The 14926-nt window shown below is 40.2% G+C and overlaps 1 protein-coding gene across 1 annotated transcript; it reads left to right on the forward strand.

Moving 5' to 3' along the window:
• The first annotated feature begins 1951 nt into the window (after positions 1-1951).
• ercc6l (excision repair cross-complementation group 6-like) lies at positions 1952-12837 on the forward strand. The gene is made up of 3 exons (XM_014196961.2): positions 1952-2139; positions 4187-4228; positions 8819-12837. The coding sequence occupies exons 1-3, from the start codon at positions 2090-2092 to the stop codon at positions 12591-12593; spliced, it is 3867 nt and encodes a 1288-aa protein (XP_014052436.1). The 5' UTR covers positions 1952-2089; the 3' UTR covers positions 12594-12837.
• The last annotated feature ends 2089 nt before the right edge of the window (positions 12838-14926 follow it).

Consider the following 14926-nt stretch of genomic DNA (forward strand, 5'->3'; position numbering starts at 1 on the left):
TTCCCTGACACACAAAAGTACTCATTACATTTCGAATGCTCAGGCTCAAAGTGTTGGACTGATCCATCTGTCTGTATATTTAAAAAAAAACAAGAAAATTGTTTAATCTGGTTTGCTTAATATAAGGAATTTGATGTATACCATTTACTTTTACTCAAGTATGTCAATTTAGTACTTTTTTCACCACTGTACTTAAGTACATTTAAAACCAGATACTTTTAGATTTTTACTCAAGTAATATTTTACCAGTGGTGTAAAGTACTTAAGTAAAAATACTTTAAAGTACTACTTAAGTCGTTTTTTTGAGTATCTGTACTTTACAATTTATATTTTTGACTACTTTAAGTTCACTACATTCCTAAAGAAAATGATGTACTTTTTACTCCATGCATTTTCCCTGACCCCCAAAAGTACACGTTACATTTTGAATGCTTAGCAGGACAGGAAAATTGCCTAATTCACACACTTTTCAAGAGAACATCCCTGGTCATCCCTACTGCCTCTGATCTGGCAGACTCACTAAACACATGCTTAATTTGCAGTGGTGTAAAGTACTTAAGTAAAAATACTTTAAAGTACTACATAAGTCGTTTTTTGGGGTATCTGTACTTTACTATTTATATTTTTGACTACTTTTACTTCACTATATTCCTAAAGAAAATAATGTACTTTTTACTCCATACATTTTCCCTGACACCTAAAAGTACTTGTTACATTTTGAATGTAAAATGGTCCAATTCACTCACTTATCAAGAGAACAACCCTGGTCATCTCTACTGCCTCTGATCTGGTGGACTCACTAAGACAAATGCTTAATTTGTAAATGAGTGTCCCCCTGGCTGTCAGTAAATTAAAAATGCATAAATATTATGCCGTCTGGTTTACTTAAAATAAGTCATTTGAAATAATTTATACTTTTACTTTTGATACTTAAGTATATTTTAGCAATTACATTTACTTTTGATACTTAAGTATATTTAAAACCAAATACTTTTAGACTTTTACTCAAGTAGTATTTTACTGGGTGACTTACTTTTACTTGAGTCATTTTCTATTAAGGTATCTTTACTTTTACTCAAGTATGACAATTGGGTACTTTTTCCACCACTGTTCATTTGTAACTGTTGTCTGAGTGTTGGAGTGTGGCTATCCTAAATTTAAAAAAAAAAAAAAGCAAATCCTGCTGTCTGGTTTGGCTAATATAAGGAATTTTGATGATTTATACTTTTACTTTTGGTACTTAAGTATATTTTAGCAATTACGTTTACTCTTGATACTTAGGTATTTTTAAAACCAAATACTTTTAGACTTTTACTCAAGTTTGACAATTGAGTCATTTTTCCACAACTGGATGAAATACATTTTGATGAATTTCACAGGGTGGTAAAGTGCACAGTGATGAGCTTGATGCTGCTTTCCAATAAATATCTAGGGTCTTATTCTAGTGACATGATGATCGATGCTTGACTGCCGTTTGACAAATAAAAATATTATCGCTCTTATCCATAATACTCTGATCATGTAGACTTGCCCACCACCATTGCCATACCAGCACTGTATCTGCGAGTTGTTGGCTAGAGCTCACGTGCCAAGACCACTGCCAAGGCACCACTGCTATTTAATGCAACAATTGTTGTGACAAAATAATCAGTAGAGTTGAAAATGCTATGGAAACACGTTGAACTTTAGATTTGTTTTTGGTAAATGAAATTTTAAGCGAAAATTGTTAAATTGTGTGCACTACGTCATCAGGCACTGGTTTTTATTTGGTGGAAACACCACTAATGGAAATATTGGCATATTTTCTATATGCAGCTTCTAGAATATTCGCATGAAAATCATTCGCCAACTGGATGGAAACCTACCTTTTGACTGTGATTTTTCATTGAGAAATTCCTTTACATTCGCTGGTTCCTCCCACTTAAAATATGTTCCATTTGATAATACACCGCGCATGTGCAAAATCGAAATCGTTCTTTTGAAATATGTGGCGGGGAGATTCGTTGGCGTTGCGCAGTCAAAGCGAAGCACAGGCGAGTCCCAATGCAACACAAATTAAATAATCCAAACAAAACCAACAGGCAAGACAATGGACAACTCAAAACACCTAATTGCGAAGATGTCGGAGAAATTGGAGAAGTAAGTTTCTAAAGAAAAAAGCCTGCTGAATGCTGACTACTGCATGTTTAGGATCCCGGCCAATGCAATGTTAGCTAGCTAGAGAAGTTCACCCTCACTAGAAATTATGTTGCTAACTTGTTAGTTACTGTAGTTGTTACTAGATAATTAACTTTTTGGTTTAACTTAAGTATTGAATAATTCAGTACGGCCAAATGGTTTGTAACGTAAATGTTAGCTGCTTAGCTAGCTATATACGTTAGCCAAGGAGGAAGAGGCAAAGTCAGTAGCTAACAACGTTAGCTATAGCTAAATCATCTTTCTTACACTATAGGTCAAATATCCGGATAGAACTGTAAAGCTGACCAACCCACCTATTTGCCAGCATGTCCGACCCACTTGTTTACAGCTGCACTGGGGTTAGACAGGCTTCCTGTGTAGCTTAAGTAAAACACTGCTAACCCGGCACAACTGAGTATGGCTCAGAAAACATGCATTAATCCAGGGACGAGATGTGTTGTACTCCGAATTTTCCCATTTATCCCAACTGTGTCACCGGGAAGATTGGATGACTGCTAGAATGTTTATTCTGGAAAACTGACCTCTTTGTCCTTATTCTAGGTAGAAGCCACAGCAGCCGTTTTGGCTCCTTTGTTGTTCAACCCCAGCTAGTATGAGGATGAAAACTGTTGTTTCCCCCCCCCAAAAAATAAGTCATTAAATCTTCTCGGTGTACAGTTGGGAAAATGGCACAATTCTGAGTACAACACATTTCTTATTCCTGGATTGAGGTACGTTTTCCAGACTGCTGTGTCTTACTCAACAAAGAAAGACTGTACAACCCTAGTGCAGGGTATAGTAAGGTGTTGGGTTGTAATGATTCAGTGACGTGCATCGGTCCCCGATTGAAACGTTTGAGATACTGCATTTGTCCGCGGGCCCCAAACAGATCCAAATGTCGCAAACATTGGTCAGAAAATAGATTCAAACTTTACGAATCGCCGATTCACTAAAATGTTTCACTCCTATTACTTTCCGAAAATACCTCTACATTTTTCGAGAACTGATGCGACCTCTCCTTCACTAAAATAATATAACTGTGTTGACAGTCATTGATCTACAAGTCATTTTGCATGTCGAACAACCCTAAGGGAATATCAACGCGAGATAGCCCGCCTGTTCCGGATCTTGCTCATCTGCATTCAAATGGCTTGCGCGATATGAGGCTTTATTCTTTGAGTGACACTTTATGAAACTTGCTAGCTAGGTTATTGTTATCAATGCGCAGTTGAAAATTTGTGTTTTACCGGAATAAAAGTAAGCTACCAGAGACGAGGTGCTCATCTGGCTATATCTGCTGAACAAGGATTCCAATATATTGTTTTCGATTGTTCACTTTCAGAATCATGTTGGTAGTTTTGCTTTAAACAATCAGTGTATAGTCATTTTTAGATATACAGGGTAAAGTTGATAATTTCATAACGAGGAAAGGTCACTAAACTTCCAAACGGTCAAAACTATTCGATTTTGAGATGGGGTTGAAATCCAAAGCAGTGCTCTATATTAATTGGCTATATCATAGCTAATTTGTAAAGGATAAATATTGATACATGACAAACACTTAATCTGCAAAAATGACAAGTGAATTAGTGGGTGATCATGATTTCATAACCGAAGGCTACATTGCCACCCCCCCAATCTTGTAGTGGGGTGGTAGGTGCCTAGTTTCCCCTATGGCGCAGATCAGGTGCCTATTACATAGTATACATCATTTACACACAGTACATGTACCATAGATGTATATCATTTACACACACATACACAGTCAGCTCAGACAGAGACCCAGATCATGAGCTTCATCAGCAGCCTATTTAATTTAGGATGGAAAAGTAATGTTTCTGAAATAAATGTTAGTGCATCGAATCACATCGATTCATTCTCAAATAAAACTACATCGCACTAAAATGTATTGTTCCTGTATCGGGGCCCATGTATCTAGATAAGTATCCAATCATCTTGAAAGGGAAAGATGCCCATCCCAACTAATAATATTATGTTTATTTTATAGGTCATTGTCAATGGACACCGAGGAGATGGAGACCTACCAGAGGTATGTGGGAGGATGATTATCATGTTCATGTCTTTAGAACACAATTCTTAAGAGTTTACACATATTACCGTTGTAGCTCTTATTGCGGGACTTTGAGTGTGGGGAACTCACCAGTCAGCCTATTATATGTATTGAACATTCATATTGCACTGTACACACAGCCTTACCTATGGATTGTGGATCTATGAAATGGGGTATCACTGTCTCCTCGGTTACACCCGCAGAACACAATTCTGAAAAGTTAAATAATATTAGCCTAGTAGTAGCGCTTTATTTTGGGACTATGACTGTGGAAAATCACCTCTAATCAGTCTATTAATTTATATCTATTGAACATTCATATTGCACTGTATAGCCTTACCTATGGATTGTGGATCCATGAAATTGAGTCAGTCTACTCAGTGACACCCACAGAACACAATTCTGAAGAGTTTACACGTATTGGTGTCGTAGCTCTTACTTTGTCTATGGGAAATCACCTCTCTAGTGAGCCTTTTATATGCATTGAATGAATGTTCCATATGGTATAATGCGTATAAGAATGCCCCTTTGCAATTATGCAGTCCTCCAATATGTCCACAGTGAGAATTCAATACATTTTACAGTTTAGACTATATACATTGAATTTACTGTAAAACGGATGCCCCGCTTCACATTTCTGAAAATAGTAAAACAATTATTTAATTTATATGAATCGATTCTTTTTGACCAACCTAATGATTCACTTTGCCATTGTAGTAGTTGGGGTTCGTTTCAATCATGGTGAATCAAATCATGGGAATCAAAATAATAATTTCTGAATTGCAAACAGTAAAAGGAAAAAATGTTAGCTGTAGCCTTTTGGATTGTGTCATCGCAAAACTTATTTTGTAGATATTTTAAGTTGATTGGGACATTCAATTTATTGGACACAGCAACTAAATATATGCTAATAGTCAGCCTAAAGTAAACACTTCTAAAGTAAGATAAATATAGGGCCCTATAAAATCTGTGATGCAGAAACCCATGCTGAAACAGTAATTTCTAAAGGTTGTCCACCAAAACCTTCCCAATTAAATGTTGACTGCAAAGTAGGCCTACCTGGCAGAATATCATGATTTGTATCAATTGAGTGCGCATTTGTGCAGTACAGAAACACTGCTAGTAACGCAATGGTCTCTTGCTAGGTGCACAGTTGAATTAAAGGGAACTACACCGTCCTTATTAATTTTTTAAAAGATTTTTCCATACCTCAAGTGGTCTTCTGATGTGGTTAAATACTTATTGTGTACTTAGAACATCCACTTTTGTTATTGTTAAATGAAATTAAGAGTGAATCTGAAAAAAAACTATGAAAAATGCCAAACCTGGTAAAAATCAAACTGAATTTGGGTGATAATCTATGGGGTTTTATAGGGCATATATAAATGACTAAAATAGAATATGCACAATTCCTGAAGAAAATGTGTGCTTGCTTCACCTGTCAAAGCCTTTGTATGGTAGTGGGAGTTTGCTTTGCCTCTTCTTCGTCTCTTGACTGATTTTTAGGGAAGTTCCTTTCCATTGGCAGGTTGTTCTTTCCATTTGACAGTACACAGCGCATGTGCAAAATCGAAACGTGATTTGTTTGAAATATGTGGCATAGAAAACTGTTATGCATTCAAAGCACAGACGAACAGGAAATGCTGAGTCCCAATGCAACATCCAGGCAACGCATAAGTGAAATAATCTACACAAAATGAACCGGCAAGACAGACATCTCAAACCACCGCTGTCTGTTTCTCCAAAAAACTGTAATTTTCGTCCTCATGCTAGGTAGCAGAAGCCGCAGCAGCCATTTTGGCTGAAACTGCCATTCCAATCAGCTCCTTTGTTGCTCAACACAATGTGTTAGTATGAGGCCGAAAATGGCAGTTTACTTAACTAGCGGTCGTTAAATCTTCTTGGTGTAACAGTTGGGATAATGGGACAATTCTGAGCCACGTTACTATTCCCACCAAGTATGTCAACCCTATTGGTGCGATGTGGAGGGTGTTTGCCTTTCACACCAGTGACTTGGGTTCTATTCCCTGCCGTTCGCTTCAATACCAAAAGGAAAACATTTGTTGGTGAGGTCTCTAGATGTTGTACTAAGGTTTAGTATTATTACAAAGGGTACAACTTCATTTATTATGCTATAATTAGTATTTTTGCTTGCCACACATCTCAAAAAATGAATTTTATTTTACTAGGCAAGTCAGTTCAGAACAAATTCTTATTTACAATGACGGCCAAACTTGGACGACGCTGGACCAATTGTGCACCGCCCTATGGGACTCCCATTCACGGCCGGATGTGATACACCCTGGATTTGAACCAGGGACTGTAGTGATGCCTCTTGCACTGAGATGCAGTGCCTTAGACCGCTGCGCCACTCAGGAGCCCTTAAATTGGTTACAGTTAATACATTTTGCATGTCTTTATTGTAAAATTAGTGCATTAATTATGTAACGACATTCTGACCTTGTTTAGCGTTTTCTAGTGAGCCCAATTGTGGCATGATTCCACTATTTGTATCTGTTTGCATCCGTTTCAGTGGCAGACTTATTTTGAGGGCAAACTGCTAATTCCACTTTTTTACTAATCACTAATGTTTTTCACATCGGTGTTCTTCATACCACCTCAGTGGTGAAGATTTTGTAGTAAACTAGGGGCCTATGGTAGGGGCAACAAGTCAGGTACAGAGAGAAAAGCCATTGTTAAATGCCCAGTGCAGTCAAATGTGAGTTTCCTGTATTTTATATGCATTTCCCGAGGTTGGAATAATACTGTGAAAAATATGATAATGCAATTTTAGTGTAGTACACCACCTGACATTTCAGCCTGTTTTGGTGGGATGGAGTACTGGTCTGCCTGGTGATATCACCCGGCGGTAAATTAGTTAACAGACAAATAAGAAAACGTTCTAAACCTCTCTGCCAATAGAGGCTAGGTTTCAGTTTTCCCCTCCTCACTCAAACCAAACCCAGACAGTCCTAGCAGAATTTATTTGATATTGAGATAAAAATGGCTGTATTGGACATTTTTTTAAGCAACAAGATAGTGGTCCTCTGTAGCTCAGTTGGAAGAGCATGGCGCTTGCAAGGCCAGGATGGTGGGTTTGATTCCTGGGACCACCCATGGGTAAAATCTATGCACGCATGACTAAGTTGCTTTGGATGAAAGTATCTGCTAAATGGCTTATTATGGTTATACACTACCGTTCAGAAGTTTGGGGTCACTTAGAAATGTCCTTGTTTTTGAAAGAAAAGTAACAAAAAAAATCATTTTAAAGTAACATCAAATTGATCAGAAATACAGTGTAGACATTGTTAATGTTGTAAATGACTATTGTAGCTGGAAACGTCTTTTTATTTTTATGAAATATCTACATAGGCGTACAGATGCCCATTTATCAGCAACCATCACTCCTGTGTTCCAATGGCGCTTATCCAAGTTTATAATTTTAAAAGGCTAATTGATCATTAGACACCCCTTTTGCAATTATGTTAGCACAGCTGAAAACTGTTGTCCTGATTTTAAAGAAGCAATAAAATTGGCTGCCTTTAGACTATTTGAGTATCTGGAGCATCAGCATTTTGGGGTTTGATTACAGGCTCAAAATGGCTAGAAACAAAGACCTTTCTTCTGGAACATCGTCAGTGTATTATTGTTCTGAGAAATGAAGGATAATCCATGTGAGAACTTGCCAAGAAACTGAAGATCTCGTACAACGATGTGTACTACCCCCTTCACAGAACAGGGACCGGCATGATAAGGGAAAAATATATTGAGATTTTTATTTGCGATATAGATCAAAACACTTGGGTGAACTGTTGGTATCATTCTAATGGAATGATTTATATTAAGAAGCTAGGTGGAATGCAGCATTTTTCTTGTTTGGAACAATCTTTTGACTGCATTTGACCTAACAGCATGCAGATTTATAGTGAATCTAATAGCAAGGAGAAGGAACTGTGCTGCTTGATTGACAGGGGGTGGGGCTTGGTGTGTGTGGGAAGCAGCCGCAAGAGAGGGCTGACATACGGAGTAAACTATCACACATGGCTTGGCGGTGTTTCAAAATATTGCATGGAATTTGAATCTCTTGCTATATAGATATTACATGTCTATTGCGATTTCAATGTAAATTCTAATTCAGCCTTAGACAGGCAGACACTTTCATAGCAGGAATCAATATAATGCACAAGGCTACTGGTGACGAAATAATGTTTTTGAGCAAACAAACCAGCAAGAACCTCCTTTAGCATAATCAACAAAAATTACAGATCGAAACAATTTTGCTTGGGTAAGAGGAAGACAACGTCGGTAATTTACGGTATATCATTTCGGCTCTAGGCTGAGAAGTGGAAACTGGTCTTAATGACGAGATGGAAATGTCTGCACTGCAGACATTTTGTCATACATTCTTTCATACCAAGATTTTATAACTGCTGCGTAGAAATGCTTTTTGCGCTGTTTTTCAACAGCGGCATCATACACGAGATATACTATTATGATATAGATTACTGACTTGTCTAATTCTATTACTTTTTGTTAAACACATTTACAAGTGTTTTCTTTCTTTTAAAGGTACATCAAGGATGGAAAAGATGCTGCCAGACAAGGAAATATGTCAAAATCATTGGAACTGTTCAAGCTGGCCCATGACATCCACCCTAGTGATAAACTTCGGAGCAGGATAAAGAAACTTCAGGAGGCTATAAAAGAGATGACACAGCAAGGCTCAGAGAGTGAGGATGAAGATTTTGTCAATGTCAACAACAGTGGTCTAATGCTTTTCAAAGAAATGTATGACAAACTGTATGATCATCAGCAAGAGGGGGTTGCTTTTTTGTATGGTCTCCACAGAGATGGTCGTCAAGGAGGAATCCTAGCTGATGACATGGGCTTAGGGAAGACAATTCAGGTCATATCGTTTCTCTCTGGTATGTATGATGCTGACTTGGTAAAGCATACCCTGCTCATCATGCCAACCTCACTCATCAAGAACTGGACCAAGGAATTTGCCAAATGGACTCCTGGAATGAGAGTCAAAGAGTTTCATGGCACAAGCAAAGTGGAACGCAACAGGAACTTGGAGAAGATTCAAAGAAGAGGTGGTGTCATCATCACTACATACCAAATGCTGATCACTAACTGGGAACTTCTCTCGTCTTACAATGGGAGAGAATTCAAATGGGATTATGTAATCCTAGATGAGGCACACAAGATCAAAACCTCCTCAACCAAGACAGCCAAAAGTGCACATGCGATTCCTGCCAGGAATCGTGTACTTCTTACAGGCACCCCTGTACAGAATAACCTGAGAGAAATGTGGGCTCTTTTTGATTTTGCTTGTCAAGGGGCGCTTCTTGGTACTTCTAAAACCTTCAAAACAGAGTATGAAAGTCCCATCACCCGTGCAAGAGAGAAGGATGCCACCCCAGGTGAGAAAGCCCTGGGGCTCAAGATGTCGGAGAACCTCATGGCCATCATAAATCCATACTTCCTAAGGAGGACAAAGGCAGAAGTACAGAGAAAAACAGAAAACCGTGTGAAAGCCTGTGAGAAGGACCTTGAAAACAAAGTCCCAAGTGGTGGTGGTGCAGAAATGCCAAACCTCACCAGGAAGAATGACCTAATCATCTGGACGTACTTGAGCTCAGTTCAGGAGGAAATCTATAATCAGTTCTTATCCCTAGATAACATCAAGGAGCTGCTCATGACCACCAGGTCACCGTTGGCTGAACTGAATATCCTGAAGAAATTGTGTGACCACCCAAGACTTCTCTCTGCCAGGGCTGTCGCTCAGTTAGGCCTAGAAGAAGGAACAAGTGCAAACTATCGTGATGATGAAAATGAATCTGCTGCACACAGAATCGACAACATATCTGATAAAACGTTAATATCAGAATCTGGAAAGCTGATGTTTCTCATTGCACTTTTGGAGAGGCTTAAGGAAGAAGGCCATCGCACACTTGTTTTCTCTCAGTCAAGGAAGATGTTGGACATTCTTGAACGGGTTCTAGTGAACAAGTGTTTCAAGATTGTGAGACTTGATGGCACAGTAACACACCTCACAGAAAGAGAGCGGCGCATCCAAATGTTCCAGACCAACAAGCAATACTCAGTCTTTCTCCTAACCACCCAAGTGGGAGGAGTTGGCATCACATTGACAGCAGCAAATCGAGTAGTTATTTTTGACCCCAGCTGGAATCCAGCCACTGATGCCCAGGCTGTTGACCGGGCCTACCGCATTGGACAAATGGAGAACGTTGTCATCTACAGACTGATCACTTGTGGCACAGTGGAGGAGAAGATCTACAGACGGCAGGTGTTCAAAGACTCCTTGATCAGACAGACCACCGGGGACAAGAAAAATCCATTCCGGTACTTCAGCAAACAAGACCTGAAAGAACTCTTCACACTACAAGACACTCGATCTTCATCAACACAGCTGCAGCTGCAGTCACTGCATTCGAGACAAAGACTCACAGATCCTAAATTGGATGAACACATCGCTTACCTTCACTCCATGGAGATGTTTGGAATATCTGATCATGACCTCATGTTCTCGCATGAAGTAGAAAACAACGAAGATGACCCTGAGGATCAGGAAGCTCACAAGTACATAGAGAACAGGGTGCAGAAAGCTCAGGAGCTGATGAAGGCGGAGTCTGAGTTGCAACAGCAGCTTGCTGAGAGCATTGAGTCAAACACCGAGCCGGTACATCTGCGGAAACCCCCTCAACACAATACAATGGGGTCAACTAAGAAGAAGCCAAATGATGAAAAGCCCAGCCCCTCCTATCCTAGCCATAACCTCAACTTCAACTCTCCTGTGTTGGTGGATCTTACCCATTCTGGGTCTAGTGACGAGGAAGATATCCACAATCTGAGTAACAAATTCATTGATCTAGCTGTAGATGAAAGCATTGAGATTACAGAGCCCACTGTGACATTTGCGACTGAGGAACAGTTCATAAAGAGCAACCATCTTTGTCCCATAGATGAGTCTCTTGAGGTGTTATTGGATGGTGAGCCAATTTACACTTCCACTCAAGAGATTTTGGATGTGTCATCAGAAGCGAAAGAGGATGTTGTTGCCATAGGATATGTTACCTCTGAAGTTGAACAAGACAACCAGCCAAATGGCAATGGTTCCCCACAATGGCAGAACTTGTCACTTCACCAAGACTTGACAATGGACCAAAAGATCTCACCTGTCAAATCCCAGAAGAATCAAAGACTTTCTATGCTACTACAGATGTCCAACAAGAGCCTAGAAAGTCATGCAGAAACATCCTCCAAAGTTGATGAACTTCAGTCTTTTGAAGGAAATTTCAATCTACAGTTAGAGGACAGCGCTAGTGATATGTTTCCAGAGGAGGAATCCGAGTCCATCGTGGGAATTTCAGGTTTCCAGCTAGAGATTGATGTCAGCTTAAATGCAGATGACAAGCCTTCTGTGACTGGAGCTGTTGAACAGAATGGAGCAGATGTTCATGTCAATTCCCCTGTTTCTGAAGCAGATGGCACTGTAGATAACTCATTCATTACTTTCAAGAAAAAGAAAAGGGAAGCTTTAATTTACAATAGTGAGGAGGATGACATTGACGAAGATGAGAGGCCTCATTTGATGAACAAGAAATTGGATGAAGAATTCCATGGTATTGGGTCCTCCACACCAAAATCAGTTAAATCTGGATCCATTTCCTTTAAAACCAGAAAAAGCTTTGGAGTGAACACCTCTGTGGCCTCAAGACGTTCCTTTGTGGATTCTGTGATTGAGCATGTAGAGGACCTTGATGAGGACATGGAAGCTGAGGTTTTACAGGTGCACACTGATGATGCAAGTGAGGAAAGTGAGGTGACTGGATCTTGTGAGGTGACTGGATCTTGTGAGGCAAGTGAGGTGACTGGATTTCATGAGTCTCTCATGGAAGAGGAACCCACAGGGGAAACCTTAAACACTGAGAACGAAGAGGAAAGTGAGGAAGGTGCAAGTGAGCCAATGCATGTTGAAGAATCCGAAATGGGAGAGGAGGAAGAAAGTTCTTTGGAGGAATCTACCGGTGATCATGAACTTGCTTCTAGTGAAAGAATGGATCAATGTGCCAGTGGAAAAGATGCCACATTACAGACTGTGGAATGTGTCAACAACAACAGTGATTCCTCAGCTATGACTGAAGAAAAGATCTATGAAAACCATGTGGAAAATGGAAAACAATCTTTCTCTGAGGGGAAACTTGATGATGCCTTGAACTTCTTTTTGAAAGCAATTGACATTAAAAGTGGTGATCCTGAAATTCAGTTAATGACAATTCAATTGTACCGTCGGCTCGGTGAGGGGGGAAAAAAGTGAAATATTTCTGAAGGGGGGGGGAACTCATTGCTGTCATCTACATGTACACACAATGTATCACTCACTGATAGGGGTGTCTTTTTGAAGGTTTGTCTTGTAAAACTGTTGAAACACAAATGGTTACAATAATAGGCTAGTTAGAACAAATGTATTTTTGGATGAATTATTTTCTAAATTGTATTTTTGCATGCTTTTGTAATGTGTATATAATTCATAAATGCAAGTAAAACATGTAAAAATCTAATTTGTTTTGATGTTTCATTTTGTGCACTGTGGAGGTTTCAATCATTACTCAGCCCATTAAATAGTCAAAGGAAAATGTAATTGCATTTAGTGCTCGCTATTTTGGTTTGATGTGTATGTTTTGTGACGCTACATACTCTTATTAATGGAGCTCTTATCTGAGCCATATATTGTATAATGATGACCATATCACACCATAAAACAGCATGTTCGGCTTCCAATAAGTTAAGCAATATTAGAACGAGCAATGTCATTTTATTTATATATACACTGCTCATAAAAATAAAGGGAACACTTAAACAACACAATGTAACTCCAAGTCAATCACACTTCTGTGAAATCAAACTGTCCACTTAGGAAGCAACACTGATTGACAATAAATTTCACATGCTGTTGTGCAAATGGAATAGACAACAGGTGGAAATTATAGGCAATTAGCAAGACACCCCCAATAAAGGAGTGGTTCAGCAGGTGGTGACCACAGACCACTTCTCAGTTCCTATGCTTCCTGGCTGATGTTTTGGTCACTTTTGAATGCTGGCAGTGCTTTCACTCTAGTGGTAGCATGAGACGGAGTCTACAACCCACACAAGTGGCTCAGGTAGTGCAGCTCATCCAGGATGGCACATCAATGCGAGCTGTTTGCTGAAGGTTTGCTGTGTCTGTCAGCGTAGTGTCCAGAGCATGGAGGCACTACCAGGAGACGGGCCAGTACATCAGGAGATGTGGAGGAGGCCGTAGGAGGGCAACAACCCAGCAGCAGGACCGCTACCTCCGCTTTTGTGCAAGGAGGAGCAGGAGAAGCACTGCCAGAGCCCTGCAAAATGACCTCTAGCAGGCCACAAATGTGCATGTGTCTGCTCAAACGGGTGGTATGAGGGCCCGACGTCCACAGGTGGGGGTTGTGCTTACAGCCCAACACCGTGCAGCACATTTGGCATTTGCCAGAGAACACCAAGATTGGCAAATTCGCCACTGGCGCCCTGTGCTCTTCACAGAAGAAAGTAGGTTCACACTGAGCACGTGACAGACGTGACAGTCTGGAGACGCCGTGGAGAACGTTCTGCTGCCTGCAACATCTTCCAGCATGACCGGTTTGGCGGTGGGTCAGTCATGGTGTGGGGTGGCATTTCTTTGGGGGGCCGCACAGCCCTCCATGGGCTCGCCAGAGGTAGCCTGACTGCCATTAGGTACCGAGATGAGATCCTCAGACCCCTTGTGAGACCATATGCTGGTGCGGTTGGCCCTGGGTTCCTCCTAATGCAAGACAATGCTAGACCTCATGTGGCTGGAGTGTGTCAGCAGTTCCTGCAAGAGGAAGGCATTGATGCTATGGACTGGCCCGCCCGTTCCCCAGACCTGAATCCAATTGAGCACATCTGGGACATCATGTCTTGCTCCATCCACCAACGCCACGTTGCACCACAGACTGTCCAGGAGTTGATGGATGCTTTAGTCCAGGTCTGGGAGGAGATCCCTCAGGAGACCATCCGCCACCTCATCAGGAGCATGCCAAGGCGTTGTAGGGAGGTCATACAGGCACGTGGAGGCCACACACACTACTGAGCCTCATTTTGACTTGTTTCAAGGACATTACATCAAAGTTGGATCAGCCTGTAGTGTGGTTTTCCACTTTAATTTTGAGTGTGACTCCAAATCCAGACCTCCATGGGTTGATAAATTGGATTTCCATTGATTATTTTTGTGTGATTTTGTTGTCAGCACATTCAACTATGTAAAGAAAAAAGTATTTAATAAGATTATTTCTTTCATTCAGATCTAGGATGTGTTGTTTAAGTGTTCCCTTTATTTTTTTGAGCAGTATATAATAGTACCAGTCAAAGTTTGGACACACCTACTCATTCCAGGAGTGTACAAAGCTGTCATCAAGGCAAAGGGTGGCTACTTTGAAGCTACTAAAATACATTTTGATTTGCTTAACACTTTTGGTTACTATATGATTCCACGTGTGTTATTTCATATTTCTGATGTCTTCACAATGTAAAAAATAGTACAAATTAACAGACCCTTGAATGAGTAGGTGTGTCCAAACTTTTGACTGGTATTGTCAACTGTGGGACCTTATATAA

Source organism: Salmo salar, chromosome ssa04, assembly GCF_905237065.1.
Source record: "Salmo salar chromosome ssa04, Ssal_v3.1, whole genome shotgun sequence".
Classification (NCBI taxonomy): domain Eukaryota; kingdom Metazoa; phylum Chordata; class Actinopteri; order Salmoniformes; family Salmonidae; genus Salmo; species Salmo salar.

Excerpts from the sequence above, each read along its gene's own strand:
- ercc6l (XM_014196961.2), top strand. The coding sequence starts at position 2,090 with ATGGACAACTCAAAACACCTAATTGCGAAGATGTCGGAGAAATTGGAG. Across the intron at positions 2,140-4,186 it reads ATGTCGGAGAAATTGGAGAA|GTCATTGTCAATGGACACCG; the intron begins GTAAGTTTCTAA and ends TTTATTTTATAG. Across the intron at positions 4,229-8,818 it reads GAGATGGAGACCTACCAGAG|GTACATCAAGGATGGAAAAG; the intron begins GTATGTGGGAGG and ends TTTCTTTTAAAG.